The 17,072-nt window shown below is 46.0% G+C and overlaps 1 protein-coding gene across 26 annotated transcripts in view; it reads right to left on the bottom strand.

The window, feature by feature from the left end:
* The window catches only part of ttn.1 (titin, tandem duplicate 1), a 180,360-nt gene that overhangs the window by 101,853 nt on the left and 61,435 nt on the right, over positions 1–17,072 (bottom strand). For 15 of the 26 annotated variants that reach the window (XM_008297739.1, XM_008297748.1, XM_008297743.1 and 12 more), the window contains 29 exons: positions 16,870–16,938; positions 16,482–16,547; positions 16,244–16,309; positions 15,438–15,656; positions 15,106–15,189; positions 14,817–14,906; positions 14,606–14,686; positions 13,786–14,382; positions 13,400–13,639; positions 11,913–13,232; positions 11,478–11,567; positions 11,239–11,328; positions 10,963–11,037; positions 10,696–10,770; positions 10,464–10,526; positions 9,978–10,013; positions 7,802–9,814; positions 7,304–7,354; positions 6,208–6,606; positions 5,718–5,996; positions 4,783–5,052; positions 4,557–4,696; positions 4,123–4,249; positions 3,696–3,962; positions 3,334–3,600; positions 2,857–3,120; positions 2,318–2,457; positions 1,839–1,965; positions 487–753 (listed from right to left, as the gene is read on the bottom strand). In XM_008297739.1, the coding sequence (XP_008295961.1) occupies positions 487–753; positions 1,839–1,965; positions 2,318–2,457; positions 2,857–3,120; positions 3,334–3,600; positions 3,696–3,962; positions 4,123–4,249; positions 4,557–4,696; positions 4,783–5,052; positions 5,718–5,996; positions 6,208–6,606; positions 7,304–7,354; positions 7,802–9,814; positions 9,978–10,013; positions 10,464–10,526; positions 10,696–10,770; positions 10,963–11,037; positions 11,239–11,328; positions 11,478–11,567; positions 11,913–13,232; positions 13,400–13,639; positions 13,786–14,382; positions 14,606–14,686; positions 14,817–14,906; positions 15,106–15,189; positions 15,438–15,656; positions 16,244–16,309; positions 16,482–16,547; positions 16,870–16,938 (7,872 nt within the window). The remainder of the gene's footprint in view (positions 1–486; positions 754–1,838; positions 1,966–2,317; positions 2,458–2,856; positions 3,121–3,333; positions 3,601–3,695; positions 3,963–4,122; positions 4,250–4,556; positions 4,697–4,782; positions 5,053–5,717; positions 5,997–6,207; positions 6,607–7,303; positions 7,355–7,801; positions 9,815–9,977; positions 10,014–10,463; positions 10,527–10,695; positions 10,771–10,962; positions 11,038–11,238; positions 11,329–11,477; positions 11,568–11,912; positions 13,233–13,399; positions 13,640–13,785; positions 14,383–14,605; positions 14,687–14,816; positions 14,907–15,105; positions 15,190–15,437; positions 15,657–16,243; positions 16,310–16,481; positions 16,548–16,869; positions 16,939–17,072) is intronic. The other 11 variants (XM_008297742.1, XM_008297756.1, XM_008297741.1 and 8 more) reach the window with 11 other exon arrangements.

Genomic DNA, 17,072 nt, shown 5'->3' with positions numbered 1-17,072 from the left:
AGCTCAAAAAGGTTAACTGGAGCTAACGGGGGCTAACTAGAGCCACCAGCTAAGAGGAGCAAGTACAAGCTAACAAGAGCCAACTGGAGTTAAAAGACGCTAATAAAAGCTAACTGGAGCCACAAGGAGCTAACATGAACTAATAGGAGCTAGTTTGAACTGAAAGACGCTAATAGGAGCCAACCAGCACCGACTCGATGACTAGGAGCTAACACAAGCTATATGGAACTCAAAAGAGCTACAAGAAGCAAATGGGAGCTTCTTTTATGAGCTAACGGGAGCTATCTGAAGCTCCATAGACCTGACTGAAACCAACGGGAGCTAACAGCATACGGCACACTCCAAGTGTTTTTTCTATTTGAGCTGCAACCAGAAGCACAGAAAGAACATTTTATATCCCAACTTTCATGAAGTGATTAAAAGTGAAAGAAATGAGTTTGACTTCAGAGAAGGCTTTCAGGTTGAAACAGAAATCCTGGCCGGTACCTTGTATGACCAGTTTGCCCGTCGTTCTCTTGTCCTCGGCCTCAAACATGTACTTGGCTTCGTCATCGTAGGCGGCCGATCGGATCAGCAGAACGTACACCTTTCCCTCCTGGATCATCTCGTACTTCTCGTCGCTCTGCAGCTCCTGAGAACCTTTCAGCCAACGGAAAGTCTTCGGAGCTCTCGACACCTCGACTTCGAACCTCGCCTCATCCTTCTCGTACACCTGGACGTCGCTCAGCGACGTGAGGAAGTTCAGTGGAAGCTCTGAAGACAAACAGCGGCAAAAGGTTTTCATGTTGTATGAGAAGTTTAAAGCTCATTTTAGGGCCTGACCAGTGACTCAGTGGCTCTTCAACAGAGATGCTTCACTGATCTGCCAGAAGTTTAAGCTTTTTATGACTTGAAATGACCAGATGTCCAGTCTGAATCTGGCAGGATGCCTTTGTTTCATGTCTTTCAACTACCAAATATTAATCAAATCAAGTCTGTTTGACACAAAATCAAAGATGCAAGTTTTACTTTGGAGGTCAAATAAAGGTAAAGAAAGGAGTGTGGCTGTGACTTCAGGAACACTTAGTGTGAAGTGTCCATAAAGTAACTCAGCTGAATTACATTTTCATATATTCTGCTCACATAATGCCAGAGACGTCCTGAACCTCCTCAGAGTCTCTGTCATGGTCCTGTTGCTGCTAAACTCCCACAATGCTCTCTGCTGCCACCATGAGCTGTAGTCTGAGTGACGCCTCCTCTGGTCCCTACAGGGTTAAACAGGTAGAGGCTCCACCTGGTGGAACAACCAGGTACTACAGCTGGTCTACGGTGCGTTTACTGACATTATGTCCTTCGTCTGCTGCCTTTTCAGTTGATGTGTTTTTATTTGTTGACTTAGTAACACCAATTATTAACCAATGACCGTTAATTTATCAAGCAACAGGCACCTCTGTGGAGGTTAATGACCTCCAAATAGAGCCTGGTAGTTTGCAACGAGTTCAAGTCCACACGTACGACGTCTGAATAACCAGTCAGCATCGTAACAAACTCCCTTTAGCACGAACGTCACACGAGTGCATCAGTGTATAGTTTAGAGTATATAGTATATACAGCACAAAGTTGTTTATTGATGGACAACATAGCTGACTACAGGTTAAAAAAATATGACTGAACTCTTTAGTTCACAGTCTGAACAATGTCCTCATGTTGTCAAGTCTCAGCTTTAATTTCACTTCACTGTTCAGTCTGACTCCCAGCCGGTTTATGTGACCAGGAGACATGGAGTCGAGCTGCTGTCTGAATGTGAGGCTCTTGGAGATGCAGATGATTTGAAAGGCCTTTCTGACAGACGGGGTTACCTTTGACCTTCAGGTTGGCAGAACACTTGGCGTTGGCGGCGGCGTACGAAACCTCGCCGGTCATCGAGACTTTGCAGTTGTACAGGATCAGCGTGTGCTTTCCTCCCTCCTCGATGATGTCGATGTCCTGTAGGATGAAACATGAAGAACCGATAAGTGCAGCTGGTTCCCCATCACGTCGACAGAAAACTGCTTTAACGTTTCTAAGCTACATGAAATCAAGAAATGTGCTTTTTGCGACTTTTCTGTGTGAAAATCCAGGCCTTTGACATCCAGACTGGATCTGTGCTGCCTGTATCTGTACACTTCAGATCCATTATCTACACTTCACACTGTGGATGTCTGCAGCTGAACTCTGACTGGTTCATCTGAAACTGGAATAAGAATCCTGACGTTGTTGGTTCCAAACAGTCGGACTCGGCCGGTGACAGTTATACAATCAGACATTCAGGATAAATGTGGTGGATCAAAGCGCTCACAGATGAAGGGCCGAGGACATCTCCGTTCAGCTTCCACTGTCCATGAACGTCGTCCTCGGAGATCTCCACCTCGAACCGAGCTGTCTCTCCGTCGAACAACTCCACGCCGTAAATCGGCCGCACGACCTTAATGTCCCGAGCTTTAGATCGAACACAGGACAGGAGTAAACAGAGAACAGCTGATGTGAGGACGTTTCTGCTTTCTTCCTTTTTAACTTTTCATGATGTATTCATCACATCAGACTTTAATTTTTTATCACTAACGTCAGACGCAAAACTTTTTTCTGCTTGACAACAGCTGAAAACGTTATTTTAACCTTTAAAATACTTTATTAACTTTAAACACCTCCGAGTGCAAATCAGAATTTTGAAAAGAAGGATTTTAGAATTGAGTTTTTTAGAATTGCAATTCTCTTTGTTTCTCACACATTCTGGCTGCTTTCTTTCACGCTGCCTTTGATTCCCAGACGTGTGCAGATCAAACAGATCCTACGTCAGCAGATTCAGAAGGATACAGGAAACGGTGTCATCACTTTTACCTTCAATATTGATGCTGGCCGACGTCTTGTCTGTTCCACAATCACATACGTATTTTCCTTTATCGCTCTGCTCCACTTTCTTCAGGACCAGAGACCTTCGCAGACCTTCTGACTTCATGACCACCATCTTGGAGGAGGTGATTTCTTTCTCCTCGTGGTACCAAATGACAGGAACGTCTTTGCTCAGCTCGCAGTCCAGTGACACCTCGTCTTTCTCGGTGGCCGCATAGTCCTGCAGCTTCACCACAAAGATGGCGTCTCCCTCTGAAGCAGGAACCAGAGTCGGTTAGTGTCAGCAGGAAACCGGCTATTTACGAGTCATTCCATATAAAATCAAGTAGATCTGAACAAAGTTCCTCCAGAACCTCCTCATCCTCTTGTGATGACATTTGTTCACTCATCAATAAAACCAGAACACATGAATGCATTAATAGTGACAAAAGAAGGGAGAAGACAAAGAAGAAGGTGTGCTGTTACCTATGACCGTCAGTTTGGCCGCCGAGTAAATCCCTTTGGCCTCTGCCTTAATCTGGCAGGTATCATCTAGAGTCAACGTCCTCATTTCTAGAGTGTGTTTCTTTCCTTCCACGTATGTGAGCACCGTTCGGCTCACGTGGAGCTTCACTTCGTTTCGGTACCAAACCACCGGCACGTTCTCGTGACTCAGCTCGAGATCAAATCGTACCGTGTTACCTTCTTTCACTGTTTGGTCCTGAAGCTGCTGCACAAATTTGAGCCTCATGCCTGGAATACATCAGGTCAGTGCACACAGGGGTTGGTAGCCTCAGACAGGAATGACCACACAGAGGAAACGTGAAGCAGCTTTCGGTCCTACTTACCTTCCACCAGCAGCTGAGCCGTGGATTTCTGGCCCAACACTTCGATCGTGTACTGAGCCTCATCGTCAAACTCACAGCTGTTTATAATCAGCATGTGTTTCTTCCCATCATCAATTATTTCATATTTGGGGCTCGGGGTGACGACCTCCACCCCCCTGAACCACATCACCTTTGGCACATCCTTGGTGATGGTGCACTCAAACTTAGCCTGTTTCTTTTCAGGCACAGAAACGTCCTTCAGCTGGTCAACAAAGCCCATTTCGATTTCTGGGAGGTGCGAACAGTTTGGCAGTTATCCACAAAAGCAACAACACAGCCGCTGCTTTTCTTACCTGTCCGATGTGCAACACCTCCGTTTTTCAAGACCCACAAAAGCAGCAGCAGCAGCAGCAGACAGACACGCTGAGTGTGAGTGTTGGTTGTGTACCTTTGACGGTGAGCATGGCGCTGGTGACGGCGTTCAGAGCCTGGTACGAAACCTCGCCGGCCTGATCCAGCTGCACGTTCTTCAGCGTGAGGAAGCGCTTCCTGCCCTCAGCTTTAATGTCGCAGCTCTGAAGAACAGAAGCAGGAAAATCTCAGCGTGATGATACCTGAGTTCTAAACCACTCTTTCCTTCAGGTCTTCTGAGAGAAGACATGTCTCCTGAAGAGCAGCCGTTAAAAATAAGAACAATAACAAAGCTTGTGAAGTGAAGCAGCAATAACAGCTGCAGCCGGATGTGTTTTGGGTTATTTGTCTTGACCTCAGAGTGTCAGTGCTGTTGTGAAGCCTCAAGTTTTATCTCCACCTTTATCTGTTCTGGGCTGCTATCAAACCGAGTCAGTCCAGTTTACTTTGAGGTGAGTGAAAGAGTCTTACCGGAGATCTCGTCAGCACTTGGCCTCTCAGCTTCCATTCACCGGCTATATCATCCTCAGATATTTCCGTGTCAAAGTTGGCCTCCTCCTTCTCGACCACCTCCACACTGGAGAGCGGCTTCAGGATCTCAGCCTCACGCTCTGAGAACAAAGACAGACACTTAAGTTAGAAACCGTTCGTGAACGCAGTCGTCACGACCTGCAGATGTGGCTCCGTGTGGACCGACCTCCGAGCGTCAGCTTGGCGGTGTATCTGCGATCCTCCACCTCGATGGTGTAGTCGGACACGTCGTCCGGCTGGCAGTTACTGATGGTGAGCGTCATGTCCTTTCCATCTTTGTTGACCTCCACCTTGTCGGAGGGCGTGAGCTCGTTGTCTCCTTTGAACCACTTCCAGTTGGGGGTGTCTTTGAACAGCTCACACTTGAACGTGGCCTTTGCCTTCGGTTTCACATGCTGGTCCCTCAGAGGCTTCACCAGCCAGTCTTTGATGATTTCTGAGGAGGAAGGACATTATTTCAAACAGGCTCGACTCTGAGCGACCATCAGAGCATATGTGGCTGAAGTTAAACTTTTCATCCAGTCTTTTAATCAAAGTCATCAGCTGTGTTTCATTCATGTACTTTTATTTACATTTTGAAGTATCACATGAGAGACAATTACTGGAAACAAAAAGCTTTTTCTGCTTTCTTGAGGAGGTTTTTGGCTTTTTCTAGAAACAGTCTTCATTGATGCCAGCATCTTTTCTGACTAACGCAGTAAACACTGAAGTCACATGACTAATCAGCTGTCTGTGACATCGACAAACATGGCCGACAGCAGCTGACATAACCAAACCAAAAACTGTCTCTCTGCAGACCGACAAAGCTGGCTAGTTTCTGTCTTCTTCTGCTCCGTTTGTTACAGCTAACAGCGCCACCTGCTGGCACCACTGTGCAGCCAAGTTTATTCACTCTAAAACAGTTATTGGAAACGTGTCTAATTTTCTGTCTTCCTTTTATTTTTGTGACAGTTCAAAGGCTCACCTCAAATTCACTTGACAGTTACATGGAAACAGCCACCTGTTCAATCTCACCACACCATAAGCGTGATCCACCTCAAAGGAGCTACAGCGGCTTCTCGTCCACGTACCTACAGCTTCAGACGGCTCCACACTACTTACCAATCACTTTAACGTTGGTGGTCGTCTTGACGTCCTCCTGTCCGTCCACCTCGCAGGTGTAGGTGCCGGCGTCCTCGTCGGTGGAGTTCTGGAGGGTCACGGCGTGCTGCATGCCGATGACATTAATGGCCACTTTTCCGGCCTTTTTCTTGAGGACAGCGCCGTTATGCTTCCAGACCACATCTCTCTCTTTGTTCAGCTCACAGGTCAGGTACATGGGCTGACCCTTCATACAGGAGGTCTCTGGTTCCAGCTCCTTGATCCATTTCACAGGCAGCTCTGTGTGGAGGAGATGGGATTCAGAACGGTGTTTCTGGCAGAGCAAATGGTGGGTATCGTTTCAAGATCACCGACTGGTGCAGGTACCGTACCTGAGTTTGAGAATTGTTTGATGTCTAAAGGAAGCTTAATTTTTCAATTAACAACACAAGTTCTCAGACGCATTGTTTGATGTTAATGCATGTTGGATGGAAAAACCTCATTGGACTACCTTCAACGATGAGCTTGGCTGTGCACGTTATCTCCTTTCCAGCATTCTTGGCCACACAGGTGTAGTCACCGGTGTCCGACAGCTGGACATCAATAATGTTCAACTTGCGATCTTTGCCATCTGAGGTGAACTTGTGTTTGGGGCCTTCACGCAGGTTGCTGCCATCTTTCATCCAGGAGGTGATGGCGGTGGAGGGCGACACCTCGCACTCGAAAACAGCAGACGAGCCGATGGACTCGGCCTCCGTCAGCACGATGTCCTGAAGCTTCTTGATGAACTTCAGGGGGACGGCTTTGAGCTTGAATCCTCCGAAGGGCTCCTCTGGTGGAGACGGGCCCTTTCCGCCGGGCTTCAGGCCCCGCCCCCTGCCGCCGTCACCGGGAGACGGGGTTTGTCTCGCTGCAACACCAGATACAAAAACTCAGCCAGCTAGAATCACACAGTGGGCTGCTTTGGGATCAGATGGTCTCATGGTTAAGTCAACAGGTTTACTGAATATAAGACTCTGTTGACGCTAAGAATCATGCAGCGTTACTCATTATGAGTCTCTGAAGAACCCAAAAACCAGGACAACACAAACAAGAAACCACTGAACACAGAAAGACAACAAGATTTCCACCCAGTAAAGTAACTGTGGAGCTGTGAAGGTAAAGCACCTCAGTTCAACGTGACGACTAAAACGTGACTGCACAATAAATTAACTGTAACTGTGAGTCCACATTAAGAGACATCAGAGATTAAATGAGGTTAAAAATAACAACAATAACAGATAACTGATGTCAGTTCTTACTCTCAGTGTTTTAGGCCAGGGATCCTTCAGATATATTTAGTATTCACAAGCTTCAGTGAATCTTAGGTAATCTGTTTTTTCCTGACAAAGTTGTTGAACATGACATGAACAAAGCAGAAGGACAATCTACAGACAAACTGTATGAAACTTAGAAAAGTCCCCCCCAGACCTTTGAAGTCAGGATTCAAGGCTTCACACAAAACATGTCTTTGATTTTGTTTGAAGGGACAAGACATGAAAGTAACCTAATGGAGCGAAACAGCTTCAAACATCATCAAAGACCAAAGAGCACAGATGAATTCTCACCCCCGAATCCTCGGCCTCGGCCTTTGGGCGGCTCTTCTGACGGTTTTCCATCTGAACAGAAACAATAAGACGAGTTTTAAGCTTCTCTGAAAGAGCTGTGTTTGGATGCAAACATTCCAGCAGAAACCAAGATGAAGACTTAAACAAAACTAACAGCAAACATCACAGGAAAACACTGAATTATACATCATGTCTTAGAAGATCAATGCAGAGGAAGAAGATGAAGATGGAATAACGAGACAAGATGATCAAAGAGACACACTTGCTGAGAAAATGGATGGAGACGAACACTGAATGAGTGATGACACATTGGAGGACAGGCGTGATAAGATGGACATGGAAACCCCACATGGATGGACGGTGAATGGACGGACACATGGGAGAACAGACAGACCGAGTGATTAAGAGAAGATGTGATGAGGATTAGATGATTCGTCTGAGATGGGATGAGGAGCTCCAGAGGCAGCAGCTGGAAGCGTTTGCCGGCCTTCACCTCACCTCGTCTGGCGCCCGGCATCCCTGGAGTCTCCAACGCCCCGTCCACCCCTACACCCTCCCAGTCCTCTGGGGGAACCAGCTCCCAGCCCCAGGCCTCCTCGTCCTCGCCTTCCTCATCTTGGGCCTCCTCTTCAAACACCTCCTCCTCTGGCTGGGTGGTCACCCTCCTCATCTGCACAGATCCTGGAGAGACCTCCTTCGTCAGGGGGATGCGGCCTTTACTGGGCCTCTCGGGTTCTGACGGCTCCTCTGGTGACGGCTTCTTAGGGGTCTTTTTGAGTGTCACAGCTTCAGCGGTGTCTTTTGGTGAAGCAGCTTTGGGAATCTGTTTGACCTTCTCAGCACTTGGCTTCTTATCAGCTGGGATTTTCTCCACCTCCTTCAGCTTTGGTGACAGAGTCTTTTTCAGTTCAACCTTCTTAAGCTGCTCGATGGGCTTGAGGGGTTTTGCCTCTTCCACCTTCTCCTTACCAGCTCTGGGTGAAGGAGTCTTTCTGGGTTCGCTACCTATCTTCAGGGCCTCAGCTTGTTTCTGTGGGAGCTCTTCCTCTGCTGCTTTCGGTCCTGGAGGACTGAGCTTCTCAGCTGGAACAGCTGGTGTCTCTTTGTCCTGAGGTTTCTCAACTTCTTTAGGTGTTGCAGTCTTTTCAGGTTTCTTCAGCTGCTGTTCCTTTGGCGCTTTGGCAGGTTCCTCTCTTGGGGTTCGACCTGGTACCTTTGCGTCCACAGACTTTGATTCCGCTGATGTTTTTTCTGGCTTTTCTTCAGGCTTGGTGACTTTGGTGAAAGGCTTCAACACAACCTGCTCTTTCTCTTGATCTGGTGTGGAAATGATTTTGGGTTTTCCACGAAGCTTGTCGTCAGCAGCAACTTCTTTGTCTTTGGGTGCTTGATCGACCTTTTTCTTCTGCGGGATTTCCTTCTGGTCTTTGCTGACATCTGAATTTGTGTCTGGACTCTTGAGGGGAGCGTCTTGATCTTGTCTGTGTTTTACAGCAGTGCTGGGTTGATCTCTCTGTGGAATCTCACTTCTCTTCAGTGGAGATCGCTCATTGCCTGTCTTTGCCTCAGCTTCTTTCTGAGGTTTCGGAAGTTCGGCCACCTCTTGTATCTGTGGTTTGTCAAATGGTTTCAGTGTCACTACTTCTTGCTCCTCGTCTTTCTTGGGTAATTTCTTTATTTTCTTTTTGGCTGCATCTGGCTCAGTTTCCTCATCTTTCGGGGCTTTCGGGGTTCTTATCCACCTCGATTTTTCATCTTCTGCCTCCAGCTGTTCAGGCTGCTCTACATATCCGAGTTCAGAAGCCTCTTCGGCTGCAGTGAAGACTCGTTCGGTTCTGCCAAGTGTTATTACCTCTCGATCGTCTCTGTCGTGAAGCCTCTGAACAGTGAACTCTGAGTCATAATGTCTTGTCACTTCAACTTTCTGAGTGATGATTTCCTTCTCAGGCTCTTTGGGCTTCGTCGGCACCTTTTTTAGTTGGATTCTTTGCTGTTCTTCTTCTGCTTTCCCTGATTTCCCAAATGGTTTCAGTTTGACTGATTCTTTCTGCTCATCTGCTTTTGGCAGTTTGGTTATTTTCTTCTTCTCTCCAGTCAGCACCTCAGGTTCCTCCTCTTTTTGCAGCTTTGGGGTTCTCGTCCAGCCTTCACTCTCTGTTTTTTGTACAACTGAAATTCTCTCAACTTCTTCAAAGTGGCCTAAATGAATCATCTGCTCCTCTGCAGTGAAGACTCGTTCAGTTCGGCCGAGTGTTACGATCTCTCGGTCTTCTCGGTCACGAAGTTCATGAACCGTCAGTTCTGGGTCGTGATGTCTCGTCACCTCTGATTTGTGAGTTACGACTTGTTTTTCAGGCTCTGCAGGTTTTACTGGAACCTTCTTCAGCGTTATGACCTCTGGTTCTGGTTCTTTCTCTTTGGGTATTCTGGTGAACCTACTCTTCCGCTTGGGCGACTCTGGTGTCTTTGCTTCCTGAACAGGAATCTTACCCTTTTGCTTAAGAGGTGGCACTGTGATCGAGGCAGTAAATATATGTTTTATAACATTCACATAACAACAGTGGAACAATTCATCTGACATTTCTTAGTACACAGAAGGTTTGAATTACTAAGAAGAGAAATCTTTAAAGGTCAGGGGAAATCTTTTCAAATAAAGAAGCTGATATTTGTATACCTTTAGTTGGTCCAGGAGCTGAAACTGGTTCTTTGTCTGCAAGAATTTCAATAAGATCAATGAAAGTATGTTTTCCACAACACACACACCGTTACACAAAAGGCTCAAAGCCAAGAAGTCGGACTGGGGGACACTTGAGTTAAGAAAGTGTGTCATGCATTTGTTTTTAGTTTCTGTCTCCAGAATCATCACCAAAGGAAGCTTTTAGTGATTTTTTTCTGTCACTGCAAGTGCAACGCACCAAGAGATGTTCAGGAAAACACATCTGATTATTGATCAAACCCAACAGATACGGTTAATATGAGAGACGTGTGTTAGAGACGCGACAAAGTACGAAAGTCTAAACAGATGATCAGACCAACAGATTTAGACAGAAACGTCACTTCTACATTAAAGCTAAGACGCCTTTGTGTGAAGACTGAAGCTAAGGTTAGCTTCAAAGCTGAAGACAAACACAAAACAACAACGTGAATGAAGAGGTGTTACCTTCAGGTGGAGCGATCTCTTCTAACGCAGGAGATGGTTCCTTCTTGATTGGAGCAACTGGAGCTACAAGAATGCCGACTAGATTAAATCACTGGCAAAGATCTGGTTAACAAGCAACAACTGACAAAACAGACCGTTTTAAAGGATTCACTGCTGTTACGACCCAACAGGGTTCTTCAAGGCAGGAGAAACTGTGAGCCTGACAACATGAGTGACAAACAGAAGAAACTACCTGCAGGAGCAACAACTTTTTCTTCTGGTGTCTTTGTGGTTGGTGGAGAAGGTCTCTTTTCTTCTGGAGGAGACACTTGGGAGTACAAGATACCAAAAGTCACAACCAATATTGACATGAACATAAAAGTGAAGGATAGAAGAGAAAACATGAAAACAGACAGAGGACAGAATAAAGACTAAGAATGAAGAAAGGTGCAGACAGAGAAATGTAAAGCAGCTCAAACAGAAACAGACAATATGGAGGGTTTTTACGAGAAAGAAATACCTGCAGGAGGAGCAACTTTGGCTGCAGCAGCAGCAGCAGGAGCTGAAGGCTTCGGTGCTGCTGGTTTCTTCTCCTCTGGAGGAAACAATTTAAAATACAAGATGCCAAGATCACGACCAAGACAACAACACGGCCAGTCAAGATACAGACAGCTGCACTGACACAATGCAGGAAAAGACTGAATGTAAGAAGAAGCGAGAGAAGCATGAAGGTAGTTCGTTATCCTCCAGACATACAGTTCACAACAAAACACACAAAACCAAGTGAAGAAACTACCTGCAGGAGGAGCAACTTTCTGAGCAGGAGCAGCAGGAGGCGAAGGCTTTGGTGCTGGAGGAGATGGTTTCTTCTCCTCTGGAGGAGATACTTTGGAAATACAAGATGTCCAAGAAAAAGATAAGCTTGGTCATGAACAACTGAAAACATGGAAATCTGAAGACAAGTTAGACAACGAGGACGACACAAAGGGATGCAAAGAAAGACACAAGATGAAAGACGAGGAACTGAACAGATACCTGCAGGAGCAGCAACCTTCTGTTCAGCAGCAGGAGGAGCAGGTGGTGAAGGCTTTGGTGCTGAAGGTTTCTTCTCCTCCGGAGCAGACACTTTGAAAATACAAGATTCCAAGATCATGACCAAGACAACAACATGGTCAGTTAAGACTGCAAGAAGATTCAGACATAAAACAGTCCAAACAGCACGAACAGGTAGAAGGACTAAAGATGTGAAAGGAAGTCAGAGGATGAAGGAAAAACAGAAATGAAAGACGTTAGTAGGCCAAGAATGGTTCCTTAGAAAATGTAAAGCAACAACATAAAGATCACAGACAAAGGACAGACTTACTGTGGCTGTTAGTGGAAGACGAGCGAGTCAAACCAAGAAAATACACTTTAAGAGAGGTCGATCTTACAGCGATCACGAGCCTATGCGGCTCAGAAACCAAAGAATACCTTTCTGAAGAGCTCGTTGTTCAGCCTCCCACGATGCCTTCTTTGCTTCCTCTCTTGTTGGTGGAGGTTTAGTTGCTTCTTCAGAGGAGTCCACCTCCACTGTGGCCGCTTCGTTTTGTGCGGGAGAGGCAGGTTTCTTGGAGGAAATAATTTCTTGCTCAGGAGTTCCACGTTTCTTCTGCAGTGAAACTTGAGACATTTTAGGTGGAGCAGCTTTGCCTTTGGGTTCTTTGGGTTCTTTGGGTTCTTTGGGTTCTTTGGGTTCTTTGGGTGGGGCCACTTCTTCAGGAGGAAAATCGGCTGTCGGGACAACAGTCGCTTTGGGAAGGGTGGAAGATCTTTTCTTTGCAGGAAGAACAGATTCTTCTGTTGGTAAAATCTCTTCCTCCACATGGACTGTCTGCTCAGGGGAAGGACTTCCAGCTGGGACTGCTGGAACCGACACTGATGTTGGGACAAGTTCCTCTTCAAAATACGTTTCCTCAGACACAGGAGCTGGTTGGTCCTGAGGTAATGTGTCTTCAAGATATTTTCCTGCAGCTTTCATGAGTTCTTCGTTCTTTTGACAGGATGCTACTTCTCTCTTCGGAGGAGAGCCAGTGGTTCTGGGAAGAGCTTTAGGTAGGTCTTGCTCAAGGGGATGCGAAACAGCTTCAATGGATGTTGAAGATGGAACGTTGTCTTCAACAGAGAACCCTTTAGGTGCTCCAGTCTTCTGTGGTACAGGAACTCCTTTAGATGTTGCAGAGATTGTAGGTTTACCAAGATGGTCTGTTGAGGAGACAGTTTCATCCCTAGTTTCTTCATGACGCACTGACACGTGTGGCTCAGGAGCTTCTCTCTGCTCTGTTTGAACATCAGCGTCCTTCTGTTTTCTGTCTTGGGAAGTCTTCTTGTAAACCTCAGCTCTGGATGTGTCAGGAGGGGAAACTTCTTTCATGTCAGCTGGAGGTGTGACGTCTCGTTTGGATGGAAGAAGGACAGCTTCTTGTCGAGGTGGAGAAACGGAGCTCCAAGACATTTCTTTCTTCTCCTCTACATGAGCTTCACCGTGCTCCAGTTCAGTGTCTTCTGTCTGATTGTCTTCACTGGACCAAGCAGAAACCACGTCAGCGACATCTGTAATTAGTTTTATCTCCCTCTCCAAAGTCTTTTCTTCTGTTGCGGTCGACTCTGTGAGCTCCACTCTTCTTCCATACAGCTGCTCTGTTCTGTGTCCGGCTGTCAGATGAATCCTTTCTTCTAGAACCTTCTGTAGAAAAGACTCCTGTCTGTCTTCACCCACAGCTGTTGTCGGCTTGTCGTCAGTCTTCAGAGGAACTGGATAAGTTTTAAGATTTCACCCAAGATTGAAGATTTGCACCAACGAGCGGTGACCAAGAGGAAAACAAGACAAACACACATAAGGACACAGAAACACAAACGTCAGTGTTGATTTATGGTGACTCTAGTTTTACACCTGAACTGTACGTCTGATGAATCACTACCTCTCTGCTGCAGGATTTCTCTGGACTTTGGCTGGACTCCTACTTTTCCACAAGGAATAACCTCATCTAGTTTCAAGGACAAATACATATCATTTGTCACACTACAAAAACACGTGACGACGTTCTTAAAGTACCTGAGAAATATTTCCAGTTTACCTTTGGATGTACCCGCCTGCAGCTTTGCTTTAGTTAGTGCTGCTGTTTCCTGCAGAGTCTCCGTCTGTGTTACTGTGGTCACAGCTGATGTTAAGCAGCAAACAGTCAGTACAGAAATCAAGACAAAACTTTTAAAGAATTAGCCTCAGAACGAAACAGAGACGGGGAGTTAAAGAAGTACGGATTAGTGAATAAGACTTCCAAACTGGTCATGTTTGAGACATATCTACCTTGTTGCTGTGGTTTTTTAGCCTGAGGAATTAGTTTTTCCAGTTCTTGTGGTGGTGTTGGTGTTCTGCGATGAGGTGCTGCTTCTTCTGGACTTTTCTCTGGCTCTGCTGGTTGTTCCAAAACCATTTTGTGTGCCACTGGTGTCTTATTTAGTTCTTGTGGTGCCTCTGGAACCTTCTTCGGAGTTTCTGGAATCTTTTGTGGAACTACTGGAACCTTCTTTGGTTCTTCCACAATCTTTTTTGGTGCTTCTGGAGCCTTCTTTGGAGTGCCTGCAACCTTCTTCTGAGTTTCTGGAACCAGTTTTGGAACTTCTGGAACTCTCTCTGGTTTGTCCACAACTTTCTTTGGGGTTTCAGAAACTTTTGGAGTTACCTTCTTGATTTCTTCTGGTACTTTCTTTGGTTCTTCTGGAACCTTCTTCGGCACCTCAGCTCTCCTCTTTGTTTCTTCAAGAATCTTCTTTGGTGTTTCTGGAATCTTCTCTGGCTCTTCTGGCTCTGTGTCAGCAGTATGCACTGGTGCTTCTGGTTCATGTTTACCAGCCAGCAGATACGGTTTTCTGGGAGTTTCAGGTGTCTTTGGTTCTGAGACAACTTAGAAGAACATTATTTATAAGATCATTATCTCATCTACCAAAAAGTCACACTCTAACGAGTGCTTAGCAAGCTCACATAAGATGTTCTGAAAGATTACGTTCCACGTGAACTTAAAAGCAGTTTAAAAGAAGAACTTGATCAAATTGAACAGAACATGAACCACAACACAAGCTTAGCAGAACATTACAGCAGAAGAACCTATTGAGAACCTTTGCAGTACCTTTAGTCGGGACGGCCTCAGCCTTCGGTGGAGCAGCTGCAGGTGCAGGCGGCTGGACCACTGGTTCTGGTCTGGGTGCATCTTGCATTTAAGAGAACATTATATAGTGTTAGCCTACAGCTAAAGAGCAGCACGGCTGTCCACTCTGAACGAGTGGATGTAGTGGAAGAGAAGCTGCACAGCTGCAGAGTCAAAGATGATCAACCAGTACCTTTAGCTGGAAGACGTTCTGGTGTCGATGGAGTGACCACAGCTGGAGCTGGGCGGGTTACAGGCTCTTCTGGTTTTGAGGGTTCTGGTACTTTAAAGAACATTTTATACACAGTTTATCTCCAGAAACACACTGACAACCACAAAGGCTTCAGCGCTACAGTCCACTCTATCGAGTGCTGAGACCCAATCAGACGACATAAACACAGACGGTTTGCTTTACACACAGCCAATCACATGACGGGACACATCAAAGAACCTAGAGATGGAGAAGACAGTCTTTCCGGTACCTTTGGTTAAAACCTCTTGGGTCTTTGGTGGAGCGATCTTGGCAGCGAGTGGCTGAACGGGGGCTGGTTCTGGTTCCACTACAGCTGGAGAACATGAAGAGGTTTTTACTCTACGTTGACCATAAAGGAGCAAAAGCTTTGCTGCACAAACACTAAAGCTTTGAGCTAATGAACGTTTGTGCAACAGTGTGATGGCACCAGCTTGATCAGATCCAGGTGAAGAGGTTAGCAGCCCAGAACATTAGCTACACACACGTTCAAGAGTTTTACTGCAACACAACAACAAGACAGACACGCAACATAACCCAGCAGAACACAGTTTACTACGTTACCTCTCGGTTTCGGGGCTTCTGGCATTTTCTTGGCAGCTTCAGCTTTCGGAGCCTCAGGTTCCGGCTTAATTTTGGCCACTTTGGGCTCAGGTTCTGCCAGTTTCACAGGAGGAACTTTTGGCTCAGCAGGAACCGTTTTTGGCTCTGCTGTTGGCCTGGGTTGGTAAGGTTCAGGAGAAACCTTTGTGGGAACCATCTCTGGTTCCGGTTCTGCGTATACTGAGGGTTCATCAAGGTTAAAAGAGAAACATGACGTCACTTCACATGGAGAACAAACAGCTTTAAGAGTTCAGGAGACGCACAGAACAGCACAGGAAGGTGTCACAGCAGAGACCGACAGCAAGAACACAATGCCAGCTGCATTGTAGGAACACCGAGAACATTCACACAACGTTCACATTAACACACAGAACTCAAGATGACGTTCAACACAAGAGATTTGTTTGATGGGAAAGATATCAGTGGGATGAAAATGAACCTGCACACATGGACAGATTTAGATGTTACGTCTGCTTAAATATTAATTAACGAGTCTTCTTAAATACCAAACACTCATATGTGTGTTTGTTCAAAACAATATCGAGCATTTTAATATAAATGCCAAAAAAAGACCATCTTAAGAATTCAAACATTTACAGCTGAAGAGTGATAAATAAAAGAAGAAATAAAACACAGACGGTTCTCGTGTCTACAGAAATGCAGGTCAGAAGACTGTCGCCTGTTTTGCAGGTTTTGGTGTAATTGAAGAATTTGAGCCAATAAAGACTCACAAACACACAAACAGCAGGTTTCAGGCGTTCTGTTACCTTCTGGAGCTGGAGCTTCGTCTCTCCGAGGCGCAGCAGAAACCTCAGGCTTCTTTACTTCTGGTACTTTAAAACATGATGAGGAATGTCAGTTTTCTGCTCAGAGTACATCCTGACATGAAGATGTTCAGTTATTAAGAGAAACAAAGAATAAAACAAACAGTGTGACAACAGAGGTCTAAAAACAACCAGACACAAGATGAATGAGATGAAAGGAAGAGCAGGTGCTTGCAGATACCTTTAGCTGGAGGTGGAGCTGCAGCCTCAGAGGGTTTCTCCTCTGGCCTCCTGTAAACCTCAGGAACTTGAAAGATCAAGAAAGTTCACATTAAAACCACGACGGCCAAACTCGGCTCTACTCTCTAAAAGCTCCAGTGAGGTTAATCAGAGCGTAAGAGGGGAACAGCACCAACAGAACGGGGTAGAACTGGACACAAAGACGGACAAGACCAAGAGAAGATCCAACCGGTCACGTGCAAAACCATGAAGAGAAGCTTCTAGAAGCAGCAGCTGGAGGTTTAGAGCCCAGTGGACGGACAAACATGGCGGCTAGCTGGTTCTGATCAGCAGCTAAACTACACTACGGCCAGAAGCTGGAAGAGCAGCCAGAAGCTCTGATCAGGTACCTGCAGGAGTCTCCTCTCTGACCTCCACCTGAATCCGCTCAACAATCTCTTCAACCGGCTTTTTCTCTTCTGGTGGAGGAGAAAAGTGAACTTAGACAGAAGAACCTGACTGTGGCCTGAAAGGACCGAAGTCCTAAAGTCTGTCCAGAGGAGGAGGAAGGGCAACAACCAGGTAAACCAGTACAGGTGAGACAGAAACAGGT

This window comes from Stegastes partitus, unplaced genomic scaffold (assembly GCF_000690725.1).
Source record: "Stegastes partitus isolate 25-593 unplaced genomic scaffold, Stegastes_partitus-1.0.2 Scaffold1244, whole genome shotgun sequence".
Lineage (NCBI taxonomy): Eukaryota > Metazoa > Chordata > Actinopteri > Pomacentridae > Stegastes > Stegastes partitus.
The sequence above is the reverse complement of the archived record's forward strand: the minus strand, read 5'-3'. Positions and strand labels throughout refer to the sequence as shown.